Source organism: Melanostigma gelatinosum (assembly GCF_949748355.1).
Source record: "Melanostigma gelatinosum genome assembly, chromosome: 5".
NCBI classification, from domain to species: Eukaryota; Metazoa; Chordata; class Actinopteri; order Perciformes; family Zoarcidae; genus Melanostigma; species Melanostigma gelatinosum.
Window position 1 is genome coordinate 13,953,042 of NC_136638.1, and position 18,131 is coordinate 13,971,172.

At 42.5% G+C, this 18,131-nt stretch overlaps 1 protein-coding gene across 1 annotated transcript; it reads right to left on the reverse strand.

Annotated features, from left to right (window-relative positions):
* Positions 1-583: 583 nt before the first annotated feature.
* Positions 584-16,219, reverse strand: frmpd3 (FERM and PDZ domain containing 3; the record flags this gene model as incomplete). Its single annotated transcript, XM_079268211.1, has 15 exons — positions 16,113-16,219; positions 15,790-15,944; positions 15,553-15,655; positions 15,209-15,254; positions 14,509-14,613; positions 11,813-11,920; positions 9,881-10,012; positions 8,212-8,331; positions 7,751-7,887; positions 7,081-7,207; positions 6,613-6,702; positions 6,200-6,379; positions 5,839-5,974; positions 4,176-5,060; positions 584-3,393 (listed from the first exon to the last, which is right to left on the reverse strand). The coding sequence occupies exons 1-15, from the start codon at positions 16,151-16,153 to the stop codon at positions 584-586; spliced, it is 5,175 nt and encodes a 1,724-aa protein (XP_079124337.1). The 5' UTR covers positions 16,154-16,219.
* Positions 16,220-18,131: the final 1,912 nt, after the last annotated feature.

The window sequence follows — 18,131 nt, forward strand, 5'->3', positions numbered from 1 at the left end:
TAGCCAACAGAGATCTCCATTTTGCATTACAACAGTTAATATTTTCAAAAAACAAACACATCACCATCTAACCAGCCAACGCTTTGGACTACGCAAATTACAGATGCCGCTACTTGACGAGATCTCTGAAGTATTTTTGTCCAGAGCATACATTTATTTGATGGTTTATTATAATCGTTTATTAACTCAATACATTTCAAATATATTCTTCACTTTTTTTCTTCACAAAACTTTATATTATTTGCTAAGTAGACACAACCCAAATATACATCACATATAAAATATTATACTTCAATGACTTATGTATATTGTGAATATTGATATAAGGTGATTAGCCCTGTATCACCCAGTCTGTTATCGGGTTCTTTTTCCATTGTGCATTAGTTTGGTGTATCTTTATATTTCAAAACAAGATCCACGAGGCTACCTCAGGGCCTGTAAACATGAGATGGAACAGCTGCATTGCAATTTTTACTGATTGCATGTCTTGTAAAAAATGTAAACAATAAACAAATAATGAATTTGGGTCGAGGAGCCACCCACAGTCTGGACGATTTTGATTGCATCCCTGCCAGATGCATTCTTACTGGGCAGGCAGAGTTTTGATGGGTCGAGTGAGTGAGCTCATGTTATTGGTGTTGGAGGAAACTTGAGGGCTCACAGATTTTGTCGGCAAGCTGCTTGAGTGCCCCATTGATTCTTCTGCTGCACGCAGAAGCAAAGTGTAGTTGATAGCTACTTCCTCGACTTTTCTCAACAGCTGCAGCCTTTGGGATTCTGTACGAACCCCCCTGACCAATTTGATGAAGGTCTGAGTTAGTTCACACAACACTTGAAAGCTGGCTGTGACAACAGCAAGCATACGTGTTGGGCTTTTTTCAACACTTGCCACTCGTCGACAAGATGCTCTGAATTCTTTGAAGCGCACCGCCAGCTCCTGTTTGTACTCTGCAATCTGTGAGGGCTGAAGGCGAGCCTCGCCCTCAGCTTGTGGGCAGTTAGCACACTGACGCAGAATAGCTAGCAACTCATTAGCATCCAACTGGGCATTGAGGAAACCATCAGGCAAGCTGAAACATTTATCCTGTAGAGCCTGTACCCGTGCAAGGCTCCCCTCCATTGTACCACAGGCTCTCAGATCAATCTCCTGTGTCTGTGGCTCCTCCTCTTCCTCCTCCTCTTCCTCCCCACTGCAATCCTCTGCATCAAGAACCTGGAGCGTTTTGCTCACTACAGGGAAGGTATGTGAGTCCAGCTCCATGCCTGGAAGGACCTGAAGGGGTATGGAGTATGAGAGCTCATCCTTTTCACTGCTTTCATCTGCCGCCTCACACTTCCTGTAGCAGAAACAGAATGAGCAGCATTCATCCTTGTCATCACTGTCTTCACTGGGCATGGTCAGCAGCACTTCGCTAGTTCCTTCTTTACTTTCACGCAATAGCTCTTCTCCCTGAATGAAAAACACACCCTTTTTAACCTTCCCCTCTGCTTGGTGAGACTGTGTGTGGACCGGCTCTACTGGGGTGGGGAGCCTCAGCCCTGTGGCCCTCACTCTCTCCATCTCCTTCTCTAGACTCTTGGCTTTGGGCCTCACCTCAGCATACACAGGCGTGCTAGAGCTGTTATCCAGCTCTCCAATGCTGTATCGCCTCTGGAGCTTCTTATATTGTGGACCTCCCATGCAATCGGTTTGAGAAGTACAGGTGGGCAAGCAGGAACCCTGCTCTCCCCTAGGCTCTCTTGACTCAAGACTGGTAGAGCGTATTCGTGTGGTCTTGATCTCCAAGGTCTGAGGTCTCCTTGAAGCACCTTGGATGTGAGGTGCTTTGGAGACTGTTGGAGGGGTTTTAGAGATGGGTCTCTCTCTGCCTCTGTGTTGTGTCTCTGTTGTGGATCCAACCGGTGTGTCAGGTAGTCGCATGCCCCTACACATTCGCTTACAGTCACAGCTGCGTCGCTGCTCCCTGGATATACCTGGAGCTTTTAGGACAGGGCTGGTGCGGAGCTGGCAGGCACAAGGAGTGCCTGAGGGCACAGGTGAGGATCCCTGGGGCAAAAATTCTCCCTGGGATGACTTGGGTTTCAGCAGCTCCTCTAAGAACTCTAGTTCATACTGGCGGACTTTCTGCAACTGAGCCCTTCGCTCATCTGTTTCTCGTCGCATTCGTGCCGGGAAAGTAGCTGAAAGAAGGTTTTTAAAGCTCAAGAAAGGAGCACTGCGCTGGGACTTCCCCTTACCACTGCATTGCATCTTTGAGTCTCTAGCAGGGAGAGTGGATACCTTATCTACAGAGGGGCTAGGTGTTGTCAGATCATCTAAAATAGGTAATGATTTTATGGGGCATTTCTGTGACTCAGGGTGGGATTTACCCGGGGCACTCTCAGTCTTGTTTTCAGCTGCCTCTTTTCTTTCTGCTTTTACAGGTAAACGAGGGGAGTACTTGGTTTGTATTTGAGGGCTGGGTTTTGCCAAACTAGGATCTGCTCCTACTCTCACTGCATTTTCTTTGCTGTTAGCAAGCTGAAGGCCTTTGGCCCGAAGACGCTCGTCATCTGTGGGGGAGGAGGATTGAAACGCCACTATCTTCTGAACCTGTGGGTCTTTTAGTCTTAGTTGAGGCCCAGGCTCCTGTTGCATTGGGCATGTGCAGAAAAGGTCGTCAACTGGCAAAAGTTCTGTAGAGCGGGAAGGCTTCATGGTCTCACTAGAGGCAGTCTTGGCATCTTGGCACATATTAGTGGGAGAAATCTTGGCAGAAGCAATTCTGTCAACAGTTAGGAGGATAGGTAAGGCTGTGTTGCTTGGGTCTGTATTAAGAGGTGCTGTTGCCTTCCCCTTTATAGCCTCCGAAAGATTTTGGCTCAGGGTCTCCCTAGAAGAATTTGATAACTTCTGATCTTTACTGACTTGAGCTGTCAGTGAAGAACCAGACACTTTAAATGTATCAGGCGACTTAGAAGGGCGATCAGGGGTGTTTGCTTTAGTGGACTCAGGGTTTGCTTTCATCTCTGCTTTCTGTTTCGTCTGAGTCTCTTGCTTGCCCCCCGGCTCTGTCACAACATTGAGTACTGCGGAGTCTTGACTGGGACTGACTTTAAAGGGTACCGTCTTGCTGAGAATTACTTGCTTGGTTGGACAGCCAGCACGAATCTGACCCACAGAGAAGGCCCCAGTCCCTATGGTCTTTGCAGTGCAGCCAGGGATAGCCAGGGGAAAGTCACGGCGGCAGAGTATACGTTCTTTGTTGATATGATGAGCCAGCAGGTAGGCCTGGTTCTGGTTCTGCTTCATAGCCGACACCATCTCCGAAATATCAGTCAATTCAGAAGAGTTGGTCTCATGGCCTGAGTCCAATGATGACTCGGGTGTAATGGCAGCTAAGACAATCAGCCCTGAGGATGAAGGCAAACAGCACACTGTTAGGATAATCAAGACACAATAAATATTAATAACGCAAAAATATTGGACGTTTATATTTGTATTTACTCTAGTCAGTCAAGTATCAAACCATTTTCAGTTCAGTGGATTCATCTTGATTACAAGACAGCAAAAGTAGTCTTGGAAAAGTTTGGATTTGTTCCCAAAATCAGTGCTTTGGGGTCAGATATATAACCCCCTTCCAGACAGATCTATGCACCAGTGGGCTTGCCTAACCCCACCTGAAAGAACATCTGCTTTTTCATGCAGATGCACATGATAAATATGCCAAGACTAGCAAATGTTCTTACTCTATATTGATATGAAATTCATCAGCAATCTTTCATTTATAAAAAGGTTTATTTTTGATAATGGGGGCTTGTTTTTAACATGTTTTTGACACACACATTATGTGATTATCAGCTATTGTTGTTGTTGCTTCCATTGCATTTTCAGCTTGACTAATATATAATTCTAGTTCGGGATATTGGTCAATTTGTTCAGCAACCTCAAGTTGTCTTGAACCTTCTCCCTTAATTTATGTTTTTTCCAGTTATTGTACATGCTTTGCTACCACAAAATTAAGAGATTACAGGATTGTCTTGCCATTTCACAAGATAATGAAAAGATGGTGCACTGCAAAGGTACTGTGTAGTATTGATTGATAAACAAGTAACACTTTGGAACACTATTAGATCAGTACTACTCTTAATACTGTGTGTGAGATGTTGGCCATGGCATAACTGAGGCTTTTGACCTGCAGTCTGTGTTGGCTGTTGAGGGTGATGGGGGTAGTCCTCAGAGGCTGCCAAAGCCTCTAGTGCCTGTAAGGTGGACACCAGAGCGTCATCAAGCTCCTGGGCATGATCTCGGACTGTTCTTGTGGCCACATTATCAATTAGGGTCACAGGCACATCTTCCTTGGATTGGGCCAGCTTCCCAGAGGCGACCCCTGAGCTGGCACTGGCTCGAGCCTTCCTCAGTCTCTTTTGGTCATCCTCATCTGAGCTGTTGTCCCTGAAGCCAGGTGGTGGGGCAGCAATAGCAGGTGCTGGTGGTTGCAGTTTCTCTCCACCACCATCTGCCTCATCCTCCTCTTCATTCCCTAGGGGCGGTAGGGCCATGAGGTCAACAGCGCCTCCATGTCGGGAGGCACAAGCACTGGAGCAGTGTTTCCCAGAGCTCCCACTACTGTTCACTGCTGTTGTCAGACCCTCTGCCTTATGCCTGGCTTTGCAGGAGTCACAAAAGTATCGTGAGGTTTTCTGGGATTGACACAGCGTTTGGGCTCGGATTCTGAATCCTGTATTCTCCACTGCTGGGCTCTCTAAAACCCCTGCTATTTCCTCTGTACTCTGCTGGGTCGGGTCTGACTTAGTGCGGGGCCGCCCAGGGGGCTCATGTGAAATAAAGTTTTCGTTGATGTCGAGTTCAGCTTCAGCGTGTGTTTGGAGCTCTTGAAATTGTTGTTGTTCTCGAAGGTGGACATGACACAGGCCCAGATGCTGAGGCTCTGCTGGAACTAGGGCCCTTGAAGACCCTGACTCCCTGTGTGAGCTTTCCCTCTCGTCCCCTCGCCGCCCTCCACTTGGCAAGCTGGTTGCCCCAGAACGTGGGTGAGCATGGTGGGAGCTTCTGTAATCTGAGGATAGAATTGTCAGAGCAGTGGAAAGTTTGAGGTGGTAAAAACTAGGGGTATAGAGAAGATCCAGATGGGAAAGCAGAGGTGACAGCTGGTGGTCACATGGGGTTTATTTGTTATTTCAAAGATGGATGTTGATAGTTGAAGTTTGTTTGAGGTTGGAGGGTTAAATTCTGGTGGAATGTGATGGTATGATGATCCTTCTTTTATGTGGACTACAGCAGATGGCAGAAGATCTGTTCATGTCTGATGAGTATATATTATATATATATATATATATATATATATATATATATATATATATATATATATATATATATATATATATATATATATATATATATATATATATATATATGTATATGAAACTAATAACTTGTAAAATTCCATAATGTTAATCTTTCTTGGGGAAAAAAATATGGAGAATCCCATTCCAATGAGTCAAGGTTGAGATGAGAGGAGAGACAGCAGAGGGCGCCATGGGATGGTAGTTGCAGGATAACCTGGTTACTGCAGGTAATGATTTCAGCCAATGAAGAAGCAGATCAATGTCCATGTAGACTGAACATAAAATGAAGATTACCAAATATTGCCAGACATGCAGTTTTCTAATATGATGCTGAAAGAAAGACAATTATACAACTCTAAATGGGTGACATGAATGTTTCATCGTAAGCTTTTAAGTAAACAATAATGTTTTCTGTAATTTCTTGATGTATATCGCTTATTCAGAACATGTGTTCAAAGTCACTACAAGTCAAAAAGTCTTCTAACATACCTGCCTTGGTCAGCTGAGACTGACCAGGGGTCCGGAAGTAGATGGTCCGTTTAGGGTCTACAAACAGCTTGTAGTAGCCAGAGATGAGGCATGCAAAGTTACTGGCATCAGGCCATTCCATGAGTAGGACAAGGGGCTGCAAGGGGTGGGAGGGAGGGGAATTAGGAGACTATTTAGGGGACAGGCAATGAGCATTGCCTGCTCATTTTGTATTGACCTGATGAAATAAAATTGATGAAACTGTTGAACAATTTTGAACCACAAAAGAGATGGCATGCAAAATACATACTTTCCCTTCTGAAAAATGGTGTCTTGTCATTATCATATGTACTTATAGTGTGCATCTTTAGGGCTGTAATACCTTGGCCTCATGGATTGTCACCTCCACACGAGCCACTCCCTGGCTTTCTCGGTAGAGCTGGATCTTGACAACCCGACTGAACTCAGCCAGAACTGTTGTGAGGTTGTTTTTCAGGTCAATAACATGACTTATACCATGTCGAGGACCCACAAGTAGTGTTGTGGCTGATTGTTTCTCATCCTGTTGAAGAACACAATAGGATTACAATTATTTGTCTATATTTAATACAGTATATTGGAACATCACATAATACCTTTAAAAAAATCTGCTTTCTAGACAATTCCTTCAGATTTTGAACAGGTTTATTTAAGAAGCACAGCTTCAAAGACACACAAGGAAATGGAATAGAGCAAAGAATTAAGCAAAAGAGGTTTATTTGTATTTCTGTAGACAAAGATTCAAACATGTATTACCGGTCCAACAGTGTGAAACAGTATACCACCAAAAGGTGGGAGGTCGTTGAGTACACGCATATACTGCAGCTTTCCTTGGAGAGGAGGGACCTGTCAACAGAATGATAAACAAGAAACGCTCATCTTTAAGAGAGGAAGCCTCCTCCAGCACATCCCACGTCCTCCTGGGGGCACTGTTGAGCCACAGATGTGGATCATGAAGTCTTATGCAACAGTTACGTATATAGAGAAGAAGGACTTCTTAATAAAAAAGGACTAGTTATGGAGCAAACAGCCATATAATACAAGTAATTCAAATATCCCCTGAAGAAGTCGTAAAATGTTGAGATTTAAATGTTAATAGTAAGAGTATGGCAATATGGGCGAGAGGTCTGTATTTGCAATGCTTATGAATGTGGTATAATTCCAGTATACCCAAAGTAAAATTCTCCACAAAGAATTGCCTAGATATGTTTTAGATGGATGAACCTTGTTGCCCGACGGTGGTGGATGCTGATAGGTCTTCAGCAACTGAGACAGGCTCTTGCACACATTCTTCTCCTTGACTGTTGGAAGCAAAGTGAGGGGAAGAAAAGGCTCCAGTCCCCACTCTTTTCTGTGATCAAGAGCAAAGAGGAAGATGGAGGAGTATACACACACAAGAGAAAAACAACAGTGGAGTGGTTAATCAGAGTCCGGGAAAGATGTCCCCGCTGAGAACACAGGTTTTTCGTCCCACGGGAAGACACAGTGAGCCACAAATACATCGTCTTTGACTACTAGCATAACATGGCCACCCTAAGTCTATTACTGTGGATCTGTTCTGCTTCTGTGGTTGTGATGGCAAAAGCTAATTACTTGCTATGTTGAGGTTTTGGAGAATAAATGAGCAAATTGAGGGAGAGATGTAATTTCACAAAGCAATGGATTTCTTCCTCTCATAACGACCTAGGGAAAATGATCCTTGAGTAATTTGAGTTTTTGATACTATTGGGAGTAATTATTAATCATTTAGACACTATTGAATGAACAAACTTCACTGTGGGACTCACTGATATGGTACACAGAATTATTAATGATGTATAAAATGCAATACATCACTGTTAGTCTGTAATTTCTCATAAGTTCATTTGAAGGCTAATTTAGTTTGTGAACTTACTCAACATGCTTGAGAGAGATCTTCTGATTAGGCTGCGCGGAGGACACAGTGATGTAGATATGGAGGGCGGCCAATCGTAACGTGATGTCAGATTTCCAGTCCATGCCAAAGCGTTCCTTGATGACGTCATTGCGACTCTGTTAGGACATGTTAACATGTTGTTTTGTACAAAGATCACTGCAAATAACAATGTTTTACTGGAATAATTCTGTAAGTCTTAGCATTAGTGTAATTGCCAGGGACAGCTTCCAAGTTCATAAGACTTGTTGGATATCTAAAGTTAACCTGAAGGCGTTTTTGGAGAGCCTGTAACAGGCCCATTCTGCCCACCTAACTCTGGCACATGCAACCTTTCTAACTGTAAAATCAGTCAAAGCCCTTGCTCTTCGAGGAGACTGCTCTTCAACAATGTCATGATTGAATGACATCCTTGTAAATCCCCCTTTAATCCAGTGCTTTACCTGTATATAGAGGTACTCAAAAGCAGCGGGGTCCCTTCGCAGCAGGTCTGCAGGGTCCTTGGGGAAGAAGCAGATGCGGAACAGACACTTCATCCCTTGGAAATAGGTTCTATGCACCACCTAAGGAATACAACAATATCAGCTAAATAACCAAGTACATATTTGGCCTTAGTCATACATAACAAAGTAGAATTTTTGGTTGGCGAACAGGGCACATCGTTAGTACTGGCGGGATGCCCGTCATGCATTTCTGCGACCGCCAGACACTGCACAATGTATTGCAAATGTTGTGTCCACAATGCAGAGATAGAGTACATGCATAATGTTGCTCTAAATGAAGTGTAGACCACATTCAAAATTCATGTAAATTAAATTGTCACACGAGACTGACTTCCTTTTGCCAATAGGTGGCGTTTTGACCACGAGTCAATATTGGCATGCAGATGTCTTCTGGCCTGGACTGTTATGAAGATGAGAAGTTGTGGGGCAGATTAGACAATGTACGGTCAATTTTCAGCAACTTCCTGTTCCCAGTAGGTGGCGCTATGACTGAGCCTATATTGGCATGTAAATTTCCTGAAGCCTTATCATGCCTAAGAAACGTGGGGCGGATTGGACAATGTACCTTCAATTTGCAACAACTTCCTGCTTCTTGGTGAATTGTGCAAAATGGCAGCCATGCCAATGCAATGCCATTCAATGAAAACTGACAATCTTTACTATAAAGCATCATCCAAATCTTAAGGATTTTTGACCACATTTGAGCTGCTACATCAAAGTACGGTATATCAAAGGAGAGAATATCCTGTAGGTAAGAAGTAGAAATTGCTACTTCTGAAGTATTCTGCGCAGCTTACATTACATATCTTTTGACAATGCCAATATCTGATGGCCTATTTTAATATCACATTATTCTATCCTGACACAATGCCATTGTGTTATCAGAGGTGTCCGTCAAATTAAGTGTGTTTTGAAGTTATATTTTGTTCAACTGCACTTTATAGTCAAATGCTTACTTTGATGTGTTTTGTCACACTCATTCATAACATCTATTCATTCGTACAACCTACATCGACGATATATCATGTCGGAGGTAAGCGGATCAACGCAAACATAATTGTGATCGCCCAAAAGTTAATAAAAGACTTGCAAACAAATGGTTGCATAGTTCCATGAAAACTGAGATTGTACTGACCAAATTTAAAGTTGATCTGGTGAAATCTGTAGGAGGAGTTTGTTAAATTACAGTGCCTAGAAATGGCAAGAAATTCCATAAATATCACATTGATCTCAAAATGGCTGCCTGTTGGGTCTACAGTTTACACCTTCCAGAGGCTTTTTTGTATCTCCCAACACATTAAATAAAATTCGTACATCTAGGTGAAACTTAATTCAGGGGCTGCTTGGTGAAAATATTGTAAGGGGCGCTATCAACCACACCCATGTGCGAGAACCATACAATATCACATTTTTCACCACTTCTAATGTATGTGCTGACCAACAGAAGAGCAGTATTGCCACACCATGGAAAATCCCTGTCCCATGAACATTTCATAACAGCTTGGGGTTGCTGTTAATGCTTTCATACTGTTAATCATACTGTTAATCTCTCTTAATTGCTTTTTTTACTCACAATCTTTCACACATTTTCCTGTTTTGGATTTCTTACATGTGTCAGAGGCTGGTTCTCCTGCAGCAGATGCAACATCTGGTTCTGATCCAGACCACCTGCCTCCAACACCAAGGCAAAGTGCTCAATGTAGCGCAGTGAGAGGCGATCCTGAAGGGAGGAGATCACATCCTGGAAGAAGAGACATGGAAACCGATTTTCAGATTAAAATATATTTCCACAGTAAGAATACATTTCATTACAAAAATATATATATATTTTATGTTTGAAGTCTATTTTCACCCTGAATTAACCTGAATTAACTTGTATAGGATAGTTTGTCAAATTGACATCCTTGTGGGTGTACAGGGCAAATGCCTGCTCCTTTGCAGATCAGTATCTGTGAATGATGTCAAGCTTTTCTCATCTCTTTTCAAAATACATAGAGAAATATTTCTGAGGGGAAATTGCCGGTTTATCACAGCTTACCCTAGGCTATGCCTGAGGATAAGGTTTCATTAATTTTTGCCCTCTTAATATATTAGAGGCATGGACATTAAAAGGTAATCTATTGTAGTCATATGTTGCTGTAGTTTGTAAGTCTCAGTGTGGAGGCTCATTAAGAGCTGTAAAATATGAACGCAAATGGTTTGCTCACCATCAACAGTTTAATTGTCATTCATTGTTGGTGTAACCTAAGCAACAGCTGTCTGAAAAACAGGAATAATCAGTTTTAACAGTATTGGCCTGTGCAGTTTGCATTAAATGAGGCCTGGGTAGGTCACAGAATGCTATAGATTGTAGCCTAACACATTGCAGGAAAGCCTCTTTAGTTGACAGACAGTCTATTAGTTGACAGTCCTATTGTGCCATTGATTTAATCTGTGCCATTGTTTTATTGATCTGGGTCTTGTTGTTTTGCTGAAATTCCATTTAATTAGGCTGACATGAATAGCTTCCTCCATCTCCCCTTTAAAGTGCTGCAGTGTTTCTCCCTTTCTCCCTCGGTTTCCCTTCATGAGCAGAGGAGAGATTTGTGAAATCTAATAGTCTGTTTAATGAGTCTGCTCAGAGATGTCAGACTCATCTTAGAGGATAAATGACTTCTGTCTGATTGGATTTATTTGTTGATTCATGGCTCTAATCACATCACTGAGATTATAAATTTCCCAAAACTGCTATGGTGAAGTTTCACAAAATTAAACAGATTTTTCTATTTACTTTTTGAAAACAATTACTTATGAGATATAAACCTGAAAATGAGTACACTTGACTTGATTTATGGTTGGTGTTAATGTAGCGTAACAGTGTGCCTGAGTTGTATTGATAATCAATCCACATGAAGCTCGAACACAATCATAATAATATAAATTGTTAAAAATTCATTGAAATTTCACATTTTTATGATGGAAAAGCCGTCAACAATGAACCTATGGTATGCTCATGTTGGGTGCATTTATAAAAGGCCAAATGTTAAACCTACAGTAGGCCTAACTGATTTTTCTTTGCCAACTTGGGGCAGCCCATCAAGCTGTAAATATAACCACGACATATTATCGCCTCATTAAGCTGAAACATATCTTAATGACACTATCCTTCATTTGGAGTCACTCTCCGTTTAGCTCTGTTTTAGTCTTTACCAGCATCTGAGAATTTTTGCTCTTTAGCTGCTAAATGTCCCGCTATGTTTACCAGCTAGTCGCTATCTCTGTCTGTCTAACTACAGTACCTGCCCAGCACCAAATTCTTTTTTTCTTTTAATGCAGGTAGAGCGAACAAAAATAGGAAATTTGGAACTAAAATCCTCTAAAGAACTGACAGGAACTGCAGAGTTGTCTGATAATTGCCTGTGGGTTTGTGGGCGTCCATTACACATTAAACGTTATTTAGGCCATTGTTAATATGAAAGTGGATTATAGCTGCTTTGTGTAATAATCACAATGTTGAAATTCAGTTGCCTTTCCCATGTGCACAGCTTTATTGAATACATACCCTAACAGTGGTACGGCTATCAAATGTAAAGGACTTAATCTGTCCATTCTCCAGGAACACCTTCAACACATTTGGTATGAGCAGCAAGGAGTCGTCCTTGAGCATTGTCTGAAAGAGATTGAGGGAGAATACACCTTTGGGTTAGTAAAAAAACAAGGAATTAATAATCCAATACAAACACAATCCGCTGTAATTGTAGTTCCCCGCTTTGCAAAACAAGTAGTGAAAAAGGAGGAGTGTTAAGAAACAAATATGCCTTATGGGAACAATGGAGAGATACTTGAAGGTACAAAACTCTGCCTTAGGATGCCCACCCCATGCATTGCATCAGGATCAAAGAAGGGCTTATTAAGTTTCTCCAGTCTACCCATTCAATATGTATGCCATGCAAAGTAAATTGGATGGTGGGATTGAAACCCTTCATGACAGAGTTTCGTGACGGGAGGCATAAGGGGAGCGGCCCGATTCAAGGTTACTCAAAGTATTCGTTGGAAGAAAAGTTATGATATGCAGTTCAGTTCATTATTGCTAGGATGAGATGTGACAGGCATTCTCTCCCTTTTTTATCTTGCTGAGGGCCTTTTAAGAAAATGACTGTTCTCATTGTGTAGTTTCAAAGAACCACAGTTGTGATCAGAGGGAAGTGATGTATCTAAGCGAGGTAAGATAAACCAAAGAGTTTTAATGTGACTTTATCGATGCATAGCAATGATGAAATCCCCCCAATTGACCCTTTGTTAAGTACACTCGAAACACAGACCGGCCTATCTTAGCGTAGTCTTGTGTCTTTCTATTTATGCCATTTGACAAAAAAGGTGCATAAATTCTCAACTGATTCATGTACCATGGCCAAACTCAAGAACCGTTTGTTGTAGACTCTTCTGGGAAGCATCAATGGTCTCAGTAGAGAGTTCATTTTTCATTCAGCCATGGAGGTCAAGTGATTGTGAGGTTGTGTGTGTGAGATAATGCATCAGCGCGTTGATGCATGTGAGTACGTGGATGCAGCCAATGTGAAGTTACGCTTGTTGATCTGATGGTGGGATTTGTAAGAACAGTAGGCAGACATTACACATGACACTAAAGAGATTTGGATTTTCAGCAACAATATATCTCAGCAGTTGAAATGGAGAGCTGTGTCCACAACAGATGCCCTGCAGTCTGTTTTTGGGGAACTTAAATACTCAGAAGGCTCAACAAGCTGTGCACGTTGGAAGCGACTAAAGCCTGAGTTATGAGTGAACAGCTCTTTGTCCATACTGCAGCATTAAAGCAGCGGCGAAAGTCTTATCAGTTCCCACAAAAGGTCTATCACTTCCCATTACAAGCCACTACCGTTGTTCTTGTTAGTGAGGGGGAGCTTTGGCTGTTTGTCACATGTAGGGAAAGTGTTAGGAGAGGCAAATTATTTCTTCATCTCTTTCCCCCTTTCTTTTTCTTAACAAACAGCAGGCGGCCACCACTGACCAGGTCTTCAGATGATCAATAGCAACCTGTGGCTCCTGATTAGAAATGTCTTGCCATGCATTGGGGGGTGGTGTCTGATCTTTCATAACAGTTACCTCCTATTTCTACATCAACAGTGCCCTGTGTTTTCTTAAGCTATGATCAATTGGATTTAAAATTCTAAAAGAGATCAGGAAGGTTGAGTGAGAGAAGAGGCCCAACTCTCCTACGGTATTGCTCTAGCCATTAATGGAGCCGATGGCCTTTGCTGTTTGTGGGAATACCTCTCACTTGAACTGAAGTCTTCATTTTTTATGTCATAAAGTAAATCTATGTGTTCACATGACTAACGGGGCTGCCAGACTAGAGTGGATGGTAAAATCAGCTGTAATTAAAAACAAGTTTGAGTTGTCGGCCTAACACTCTGCGTTGGCTTTACCCAAAGGTTATCAGAGACCATGTGGTCCATGTGATGAGCAATCCTGTTCTCTATCTCCTCCATTTAGTTCAGGTAAATAGAAAATGGTCTGATGGAATACCCTACCCTCCAACTTCTGATTCTTTATTGATTGTCCCTTTCTTGTCATCTTCATGCTCCCACTTTATTTACAGTGTAACCTACTCTCCCACCATAGATGTTTGACACCTTTGAGGTAACTATTTTATCTCTTTCTAATAGAATTCATAAAAATTATGAAATAAAACAAATGGGGTAAGAAAAGACAAGAGCATCCCTTTGGCAAAAATACAAATTACAATAGCTACCTAGTAATTGATTTGTGTACCGTCTCTTATCTCATACATATGCCACAAAGCAGGTCTTAATTGAACAATATGAAATAGTGTAACCCTAGCCACATAAAATATATCTGTTGCTTGTAGATTTGAATCAGTCGGGGAAACATTATAACCCCTGCCATATGGACAGTTAAAGTCAAACAACCACAAACATTTCTAGAAGACGTTATAGCTGTTTTCAAAATGTAGGATTGCCTTTGAAAAGAGGTTCAGGTTGCACCTGTGACAATTCAAATCAGTCAGGAAAAGCAATTTATTCAAGGCCAAACTGCTGGACCAAGGGCTCACACACAGTAGAATAGCTCAGTCTGACATTAGGACAGAGAGAGAATACTTGAGGCCTTTGCGATTGCTAATCAAACAACTAAATGCACAGCTGGAGAGAAAGGGACAGAGTAACAGCATGTGTTTGCATGCACATGTCACAGAGAGACACGACTTGTTCAACTTACTGGGTCTGGGTCGCTGATGGACACTTGCTCTGAAAAGCGCACTTTAGGCGGGTTGGTTCGCAGGCGGGCCTTTTTGGCTGCACTTATGAAGGCAGACTTTGGTGACTGAGGAGAAGAAGAGAGAGAGAGACACTCTTGAATCAGCTTGAATGAAGAGATGCAAATGAAAGAGAAGACACTGTGACTGCTAGTGCTGAAGACATGTGTGTTGAGAGCTGGCTAATGCTGCTGCAATGCGACAACTGCAAACCTGCTTCCAACACAAAGCTTACCTGCTAAAAGTTTTAATATTTTTTAAATTGTTGTGCTTAGCACATTAAAGATGTTAGAGCCAACACATATGCAAAATCCTGCGGAACTGCTACAAACATAGGTTCCAAATAATTAAATAAATAAAAAATCTGTTCGCATTTTCACATCAGTATTTCATCTTTCACACAGATATTTAATTGAATAAGGTGTTGTGTATGTGCCTGCATGAAGCTGTTGTTAAAGGGATTACCAGAAAAAGAAGGTACTCTAGTTGAAGGCATGGCCTTCAAGACCAATGTATGTGTGCACTGCATTAGTGTGCACTGTTGGAACAGAATACAGGACAGTGTTTCTTTACGATTCAGAGAGACAGGAAATGACTGATGAAGAGGAAGAGAAATCTGAAGGGAGAGGAACATGAAAGAGAGTGAGTTTCCCATCATACTACCTGATGGGGCTGCAGCACAGTGAGAACTATAGTGTCTTTGCAGCGTCTATGGAAAGACAAAAGAGAGTGGAGTGGGATAAGATAACGTCACAGCCAGAATGGTATTTGGAGAGCTTCTCCGGTTCATCTCTGCCATATCCTCTCTGTCCTTCAGCTGCGAAAGGACATCTCATCCACAGGTTTGTGTTGATAACGCGTCACCAGCAACACGAAACAGTTTGCTCCTTTTGATCCACCCTCTTCACTCATGTGCACTTTACTTCAACTTGCCCGTGTTGCTGGTCCCCTGGCCCGTACCCTCCTCGCCCTCCCTCCCTCCCTCCTGGGACAGTAAAGGATGTTACCTTACAAGGTCTATGACTCTCTCTCGGGGCGCGTCGCTCACCGTCTCCTCGTTAATGGCCAAGATCTGGTCTCCAGGAAGAAGCTTGCCAAAGGAGGGGCCGTCTGCAGATGAGATTGGGCACAACTCATACAAAGTCATAAACACACAGTAAAAAGAAAAGTTTTAAATTGAGTCGTCATCGGATCTTTTTCACACACGCACGCACGCACGCACGCACACACACGCACACACTAACCAGCAGAGACGGAGCGTACAATGACAGGCCTCTGGCTGCCTGCAACAAAGCCGAAGCCTTGAGTCGGGTGGCGCTGGATGGTGACCTGTCGAGCTGAGGCAGCACTTAGGGTACCACTGTCCATACCATCTTGGCTCTCCTCTAACATTGCAAAGCTGCAGAGTATACACACGCATTCATAAATAAAGAGAAATGAATGTGGACATGCTTTTTTTAATATGAGGAACAACATAAGATAAAAGATACAACTTTATGTGAAAATTGCTGTGAATATTGTCTTTGTTCAGAGAAAAGGTGGCACGGTCATGTGTAGCACAGCGTACCTGTCACATGCGTTCGTGTGTCCATCCTGGACCTTTGCCATCCCCTGAGAGGAGGGAGCAGCATGGGACAGGGTCGCACTGCAAAGGCCGCTATATGTTTCGCAATCATTCACCTGCACAACAGACAGGAGGAGACAATCTCAGGAATAATGTACCCTGCTTTCTCCACAGTATGTTACTCTTTTGAAGCATTTTCTGTGTTGTCGCCACAGTTTTCCTGACCACATCTTGGCTGCACAGAACAATAAAATGATAGATGTGAAGGTGAAAAAGTGTAACATTAAAGATTACAATCTTTGACATTGTCCAATGTCAACAAGATGCATTAGGCTCCTCGTAAGGTTCTGCGTTGTAGTGAAAATGCACAAGATGGAAGTAAAAATGTAGGTAATTGTGTTGCTAAAAGCATCTGACATTTGAGGACTGCCTTTCTGAGAAACTGCAATTATCAAGGACCTATAACATTCAGACATAGAGTATTTAAGACATTGAAGTCTCTGAAACTGCCAACCTCTCCCAGTGTGGACAAAGCTGCTTCTGTGAACCACACATGCTCTTTTGCAGATGCCTGTGTGGGAGGTATTGAGAGCAAGATTACTAAAAGGCTGTGTGTCAGTGTGTGTGTGACACGTGGGTTTCTGTTTGTTGCAGAAAAATGGATGGAAGTGATTGTGTGATGGAAAGAGAGCCAGATAGTTGTGCTCATATCTGTGATCTAGTACTCTGATCATCGCTGACTAAAGACGAGCCGCCGATTGTGATGTTAATGGTGCAGATGAGCTACAACAGAGACACGGATAAAGCCACGGCAGTAGTGCTGATTATTATGCAGGGATACACTGTGGAGAGCAAATATCTTTCTGAGTGCCACAGGCAGAGAACAAACTGACAGTAACAGGAGGCTGAGTCACATCAATAGTTCAGATTCATATTCTTGTCACTTGCTGTGACAGTGGCTTATGGGGGAGCTCATTTACAATTCCAGCGACGCATTACTGATCTCTACCTTGTATCATGGTATCAGATGAGGGTTGATGCATCGCAGATAGGCTTGATATTGAGCTCAGTCCTTGACAAAAAAATCGATTACATTATGTTTGCTTTGAATTTCAACTATGCTAATCACTCAAAAAGACTCAATTTGAATACGAAATTCTGTATTAATTTTCAGCTGACTTACAAAAGATCATCTGTCTGTATCGAAGGTGCACAGCGGTGACAAACGACGCATCACCAGCTGGATTTGCCTCTAAAAAGGTTTAGATGTTTTTGATTGAGAATGATTCTTTTCACCTTAAATTCTCCCAATGGTTCTAACAGTGCACACCCTTCCTCATTTGTTCTCATTTTTTCTGTCCCACTAATGTCTTTGTCTTTCCACCATCTGTCTCCCTCTCCTGTTACTGGAAGGACACCCATTCTGTTGGATCTTCAAGGAGGGGCCAGTGACTAGCCGTTCATCAGGTGTGTGTAATTATGAATGTCAGTAACTCCTCAGCATCTCTTCTCATGTGCAGAGTCGCCAAGATTTGACCTCATCAAGGAGACTTTATGAATATCCTTGTTGTGAATAGCCTGCACTTATAACCGTGTCGGTTATTCATAGAGCCGTTTTTGTATTCTGAAAGTCATTGGATATTTTTGTACATATCAAGCTCAAATAGGGCCACTGACATACAGCTGGAAATGATGACGTACCACCATCATGATCGTTACACAAGCAAACAAAACTGTTATTGAATCAGGAACAGAGGAATATGTCCTCCGTCTGTTTTTCTCCTGTGGCTTTGTGGAGGACGCACAGAATTTACAGCTTTTCTTCACTTAATTTAGAGATGAGTTTTGGCATTCAAAATAAGTGGTGAGGAAGAGCTGAACTGAAGGGAGGGCGACGAAGGCAGCCGGGGGGGGGGGGGATGAGCTTACATGTCTGCAAAGATAAACAGCCATTCAGCAGAGGGACAGACCTTTTACTGAGAGAGGACACCGAGGACTTCTGTCAAGAAATGATCCCCGAAG